The 7,500-nt window shown below is 29.4% G+C and overlaps 1 protein-coding gene across 6 annotated transcripts in view; it reads left to right on the forward strand.

Moving 5' to 3' along the window:
• Positions 1 to 7,500, forward strand: part of NLG-4 (neuroligin 4) — a 230,188-nt gene that overhangs the window by 192,481 nt on the left and 30,207 nt on the right. For all 6 annotated transcript variants that reach the window (XM_035873316.2, XM_035873318.2, XM_035873315.2 and 3 more), the window contains one exon: positions 4,709 to 4,860. In XM_035873316.2, the coding sequence (XP_035729209.1) occupies positions 4,709 to 4,860 (152 nt within the window). The remainder of the gene's footprint in view (positions 1 to 4,708; positions 4,861 to 7,500) is intronic.

Below are 7,500 nucleotides of genomic sequence, written 5' to 3' on the forward strand. Positions count from 1 at the left end.
TTCGATTAAAAATAAAATTTTTATTTATTGCGACAAGAATTCATAGAATTTTAATCAATTAATGAATCGTAAAATAAAAACTTAAAAAATTATAGATATAATATTTTTTTAATAGAGACTGAGATAAAAACAAATGATTTATTTATTATTTTATTTCGAAATAAATAAATATATATATATAGATAAAAATTAATATTACAATGTAATTTACAGTAAATTAATAAATAAATTAATAAATAAATTAATAAATAAATGATAAAATATTTTTTGTTATTTTTGTTATTATGAAATCTTCCATCTAATATAAATACTATTAGATTCGTGTAGATTAAAGCGATGAAGAAGAAGAGTTGGATATAGAGAGATACATATAAATAGATAGAGAAATAGAAAGTTAGAAATAGGGAAGAGAGAGAAAGAGAGAGAGAGAGAGAGAGAGAAAGAGAGAAAGAGATAGAAAGGGAGAAGTAAAAGGAAGAAGGAATAAGAGAAATCGTAGAGAGCATGGATAGGACATAGAAACCAAATCCAAAACGCGAACTTGCAAGGGCAGTGTACGTGTCGCGTATCCATCACTGTCTAACTGTAGAGAAGGTTCATCGAAGTTGTTTCGCCAACTGGATTTCGTCATTGTCGAGAATCCAAGCTAACACACGAGATATACATACTAGTGCGGCCTCTAATACCATTAATTTCATTACAGAACGTAGGTACATTGCGCGTTTAGATATATCGGACCGATTCTACCTTCTCGTTTCCTCTGAATTTCGACTGAGTTTACGATTCGGAACAATTTCTCTTTCCTCCTCTGAAGAAACTCCTTCTCCCTTAACGATTTCTCTCTTCTTACATACTTAAGTAAGTATTTACTTTCTTGAGTTTATCCCGCAAAAAGAAGTTTTAAATAGAAACTCTTTAATACGTATATTAATAATAATCGTAGGAAGGATAACTTTCTATACGCATAAGGGAGCAAAAGTAGTTCCTGTATATTCCAAAAGTTAAGCTTGAACCAAGGCTGAGTTTATTTATCGCTATGCTTATTCTATACGTTTACTTCCTTCCTTGTTTTATACATTTTCTATAAGTATACACGTGACCGAATTCAAGGAAACTCAATGTCCCGAATAACCCCTCCCCATCTCCTCCCCCGCTTGTTTATGTTTTTCGTATGACTTCATACGCGCATAAGTAAATATGTACTATACGTAGTAAATGCTGACAAAGCAAATTCGTTTCGTTTGAAAGATCGTGAATGTATAGAAACACATGAGTCAAACGCGTAATACGTAATACTTTTGAGGAAAAATCTTTGAGAAAGAGAAAGAGAGAAAGAAAGAAAAAAAGAAAAGGACAAAAGAATAAAATTATTTTACGTTAAAAGTATTACGTGGATATTTGTACATAATATCGTTTCATTTCTCTTGAGATTTTTCTATTAATGAAATGTATATGTATAAATGAAATTGAAATAAATTCAAAAGTATTGTATTGAAATATACATTTGCTTTATGGACAATATCCTTATTTACATTACAAAATGTAGATGTTTGCGAATTCTTAAAGCTCCAAAGATAAGGGGTATTGCAAGAGCTTTCTAGCTGAAACGCAGTTTCAAGATTGCACGAGGTTATCAAATGAATAACAGGAAATACGTTTAAGTTTCATGAGCTTTTTGTCAATATAGCATTTGTCTTTGAAGATTGCGAATGAGACGATTACAAGACCGAATGAAGTTAAAATACTATCGGATTTACGATCACTCAAATATTTCGAATTTGCGAAATTTCGAACGCACGAAAGCATTATGACGATTGCGGCTATGAAGATACAATACAATAGGAATAATTTATGATGAACATTAAAGTTTCAATTGAAATTGTTAATTAATCATATATAAAAAATTACGATTTAAGAATGGAAATAAATAATATCTAATCGAAGATTTTTGAATGAAGCACGATCAAACCATAATCGAATTAATAATTAGTCAACTAAGCAAATCGATTATTAATTATCAAAGTTAAGAAATTTATATTACAGGAATATAACGAATAATAGGAATGATTCAATTGAATATACATTTAAACGAATCACTATTCATTCGATAATAAAATTCCGTGGATAAAATCTACTCGAATTAACGCAGAGAAAACGAAGTAAGATCTTTCTTTAATCTTAATGCATTTTCTTCTTCCAGTTTTTTTTTCTTCTTCCTATTACTCTTAAACTCTCCGACCCCAATTCTGATCTTCCCTTTTTTCTTTTTTTTTCTTTTTTTTTTTGTTTTTTCTTTTTTCTTTTTCTTTTCCTTAACCTACTTCTTCTCTATTCCCTTTTTGTGTGTACTTATGTATAATACTGTTGTACCATTTACAAGATAATATACATAATCCAGGAATAAAAAATATTCTTTAAAATCTATTATCTGATATTAAAAATTCGATGATTTATTTATTAACTTCAGGGATAGAAAAGAAGATTGCATTGTATGAAAATTGTATTATCCAACAAAAAAAAAATTAACGAAGAAAAAATAAATAAATAAAAGAAAAATAAATGATCAAAGGCTCATTGAAATTATCAGCAATTTCATCCGCCACGAAACGTTTCTTCTGTATTCAATGAAAAGAAAGTCATTCCGTCTGGGAATAGTTCTTGATTTAGGCGATATAGTCAAAAGTATATATCGAAAGGATAGATAACGTAAAGACGATTGCTTCCATCGTGCGAAAGGACTCGATCTCGAAGCAATTTCGTCAGTTAATGGTTCCTCGATACGGTGAAATCGAACCTATTGAACGCGATCCTACTGAAATAATGGTGGAACTCTGTAGAAAAAACTAATTCGACGAGAATCGCGATACTTTTTGAAAATCCCGTATTACCATCGTCTACGAAGTTTTGTTGAAATACATAGTAACCACGTTAGAAATTAATTTCAATCGAAGAATATAGAGTTTAAATTACTTCATAAGTATATTATACTTGAAATTTAAAGCCATACTCAATAATATTTTTCATTCATTTTAATTCACTCCTTTCATAACGTTTTATTATAAAATTAAATTTTTTTATAACATCGCGCAATGAAGTAAAAATGATACTCTCATACACATACTATATTCGTATTTTCTTTTTCTTTTTTTTTTTTATTTTATTATTCATTTTATCATGACAAAAATTAATTTTCACCTTATATCCATATTTTTATTACGAGTTATACTTACTATAATACATTATTTGTACCAATATAAGTAATACTATAATTTCACATTGTTCAACTTTTTTGTAAATATGAAAAAAGATTAACGAAAGATCGATTTCAAGGTAATACCGTATCTACACGATTAATTTTCGTCGATCGTAAATTTTCCAATATAATTAATCATTTTCTTAGACGTTTTCAACGACCGTCTTTAATTTACTTTGATTCGCTTCATCTTTAGAAAAAGCAATGTGCGGATGAGAGAAATGCACGGGAGTCCGCCCTTTCAGTTTTTAGTTCAAAACGTTCGTTCTGTTTTGTTTTAAAACGTCGCGTTTTCTTATAGTAACGTAACTAATCTCGCACGAAAGGAGTCGCCACAGAAATTGAATTACTCGTACGTGTCCTGTGCCAAGAACCAGATAAATTCGCCACTGGGAGACGTTTGCCAGAGCGACGACAATCTTTCCGACATATTAACGCGTTATAGCTTCGAGCCCGTCGTACACGCCAACGTGAGATCATAAATCCTCTTGCCTTTATTGCGTTGGCATTAAGAAACAAAAGGAACGAAACGGACGGAATAGAAAAAAAAGAGAAAAGAAAAGAAAAGAAAAAAAAAAGAAAAAAAAGAAAAGAAAAAAAAATTCTTTAAATTTATCAACTCGCAATATGGAATGTATACACGTTGAGATTTTTATCAAACAAATATATTTGTCGAACGTTATTATACGATTTATTTCAATATTTATATTTTTTATATCGAATGAAATATTTCAATTCACCAATAATAAAATAAAACTTTCTTTGATATGTTAACTATTAAATAGTGCATAATTAAATATATATATATATATATATATATATATATATATATATATATATATTAATTCTATGACATTCGTAATACTTTTTACTTAAAATATTTAAGATAATTCGTTGTAATATTTTGTTTCACTTTAGAAATTTAGTTCGTCCTTATGAACGTAGAGCAAAAGTTATCTTAAAAACGTTTAAAATAAATTCTTTAATGAGATTGACGTTAAACGTGTTAATTGTCTGTAATAAAGAATTATTTTAATCGATCGAACGTTTAGAATATAAATTATTTGTCGAATTTAAAATTTTATTTTTACGTTATAACGATAAATATTTTAAAATATTTAAATAGATAAATCAAACGATTATTCGTTTAAATTGTTTCTCTACATTTAACTTACTCTTTAAACTTTCTAGATTTCTTTTCTTTTCTTTTTTTTTCTATTTTTTGTTTTTTTGTTTTTTTTGTTTTTTTTTCCTTTTTTACTTTCACTAAAAGAGAAAAATAAAAGAAGAAAGCTTTCTCGTCGAAAGGTGAACGGAAGAAACATCAATGATTCCGTGCTCCGGAAAATCGGAAAACTCTTTTCTCGCCTTTTCTCTTCCATTTCTTTCAACGTTTTCCTAGGTTGCACAAATATTTCACGAGGCTCGGTCACAGTAAGATAAACTGCTTTGCAGAAAATGGGCTCCGTTCATGGTGAGGAGCTACCTTTCGTCTTTGGCGCCGCTTTGGTAGACGGATTCGCACACTTCCCGAAGAATTACACGCGATCTGAGGTGGCACTATCGGAGAGCATCATTCAATATTTCGCCAATTTCGCTAGAACTGGGTAAGTCTTCAATAATTTCATTATTAATCCTAATTATTCCCGATGGAATGTAAAACACTCTCAGATCAATTTTGAGCTCAATTAAAACAATTTCATGCGCACTGCATGATGCGTGAAATTTTTTTTTTTTTTTTTTTTTTTTTATAACAGAATTGAAAATGCATTTTCAAAGCTAATGATTATTATTTCCGAAATTTCAAAGAATATTTATTTTAGAGACAAAATTAAACAGTCTGTATAAATGACAGCTGTTCAAAGTGCCTGAGGTACTTCAGCGCATCCCAAGTGCATAAATTGAAATTATTTTGAGGTGTGCACAAGTAGAGTTAACCTATTGGTGGAATTCAATTCGTTTCTAAAACGGTATAAAAATTCATTTGTAACGTCAAAACAATAATCATATCATTGACATTCTAATATCCATTGAAACGAACGATATATTGTATCTATTTACAAAAAAAAAAAAAAAAAAAAAAAAAAGAGAAAAAGAAAAAAGAAGGAAAACAAAATTTCTACCAGAACATATTTTTTATCCCCTTATATTATTAATATTAAATAAATCATATTTTTATAAATTAAATTTATTATTCGTGAAAATAGATCGTATATCGTATCTCATATTCCATTCCTCAAAATATGAAAGAAAAAAATGCCGATTAACGAGTTACGATATGAATATTAAAAAAATCATGCCATTCGATATTAGTGGATTATGACTGGATAGATAGATATTTCATTTGCACACATAAATCACGCAAATATTATTTGGTTACGTATGGTTTAATCAAAACTAGCATCTCTGAAATCTGGAGGGGATTAAGTGATTACATCATTAGGATTTGAATATTAATCAATCACTTGTAATTATTTATTTATTACGCTTTCGAACAGCATTTTGCAAACTAACGTATAATATATTATATATACATGTGTGTGTGTGTGTGTGTGTATATATATGGTATTGAAATATATCCACGTAGTCATATTGTCCAAGATTTCAATATAACTTTATTCCATTTTTGATTATAAACTCTTTGAAGATATTCTTTGTTCTTCTATACCAGATCGAATCCTTTTATAACATTTGCGGCATGTCGTTAGTGAGACAAGAAAATTTGCATCCCTATTAGAAATTCAAAAAGGCCGCATAACATCTCAGCGCCGTCTCGCTTAACCGAGCTCGTTTGATAACGTATAGATACGAAGATAGGTGCTTCATTTCGACGGAATCGAATCTTTCAAATGATACCAACTATCGCACGGCATTCGCCAACGTGCCAATCGTGATTTGCATGGTTACCATTCATTTCGATATTCGCGATTATCGCGGTAAGATCGACCCTTCGTTCATCTTTTAAATCGAGTTCGTTAAAAAATAATGGCTCGTTGTCGGTTAACCGACGATAGGAGCGATCTCCTTTTTTTTCTATTCTTTCTTTTCATCTTCTTTTATATTTCTTTTTATTTTCTTTTTCTTTTTTTCTTCTTCTTCTTTTTTATAATCGCGAAATAACTTTTCCGTTTCTTCGTTTCTCCGTTCGTACAACGACGTATGGTCGAATTTTCTCAATCGTTCCCGAAACGAGTTCACTCGTTGGATACGCGAATCGAGTTTCATGAAAAATCGAAAGATACAGTAGGATAAAAGAGATAGAGAGAAAAAATTGAAAGTGAAAAAAAAAAAAAAAGAAAGAAAAGTAAAAGACAAAATAGAAAAAAAAGAGGATTGAAAAAAAAGAAAACAATAAAAAAAGTTGAAAATACAGAGAAAAGTAGATAAAAAAAAAAAAAGAAAAAGAGAGAGAGAGAGAGAGAAAATATTTTTTTTTGTCCGCGGTCACGACGGAAGGAACGAATTTTCATCTCGCTTCCTCATGAATATGGAAAATTAGACCTTTCCGGTAGATAGGTCTCCTCGTTTCTTTTTTAACGCGCTTCCCGTAAATTGATTTCGCACGACGCGGCTGGTACGATGCTATTCACGTGACTTGTTTCTAATTCCAAGAGGAAACGAAGACGAATGGATGATGTTCTTTGTCAAATCTAACGAATATTTATTATATAAATCTAATCTAAACAATTGAATAATACAAAGATAGACATTAATGTATATTCTCGAACGAAAAACTAAATTTTCTTGATCCAGTATAATTATTTCTCTTTATCATTCACTATCGTTTATGTTCCCCGTCAATTGTTTTCGTTCAAATGAAAAAATATTATAAAAAAACAAAAACAAAAAAATATATATATATATATTTATATTTATTAATTTCCAACATTATTATTTTTCTCGATGAGATTATTACTATCACGTTTTTTATCAATTATTATTGTTCTAACGTAAAAAGTATTGTCTAAATGAAAACTTATATACGTGTATAGTAATAGTAATCTAAATGAAAACTTATAAACGTATATAGTAATTTGTAATAAATATATAAAATCGCAATTCTTTTTTCTCAATAGTATTATTATTGCATTCACTTCCGAATTGTTTTAATATATTTAAACAAATTCTATCAAACGATATCATTTTGTAGCACGTACATCGAACTAAATCCAAGCAGATCAATTGCCATAAAGCTTATCGTCTTACAAACTCGACTCGAAACGTTCACGACGGTGGTTCTCGATCTC

This window comes from Vespa mandarinia, chromosome 10, assembly GCF_050613455.1.
Source record: "Vespa mandarinia isolate Hongniang chromosome 10, ASM5061345v1, whole genome shotgun sequence".
Lineage (NCBI taxonomy): Eukaryota > Metazoa > Arthropoda > Insecta > Hymenoptera > Vespidae > Vespa > Vespa mandarinia.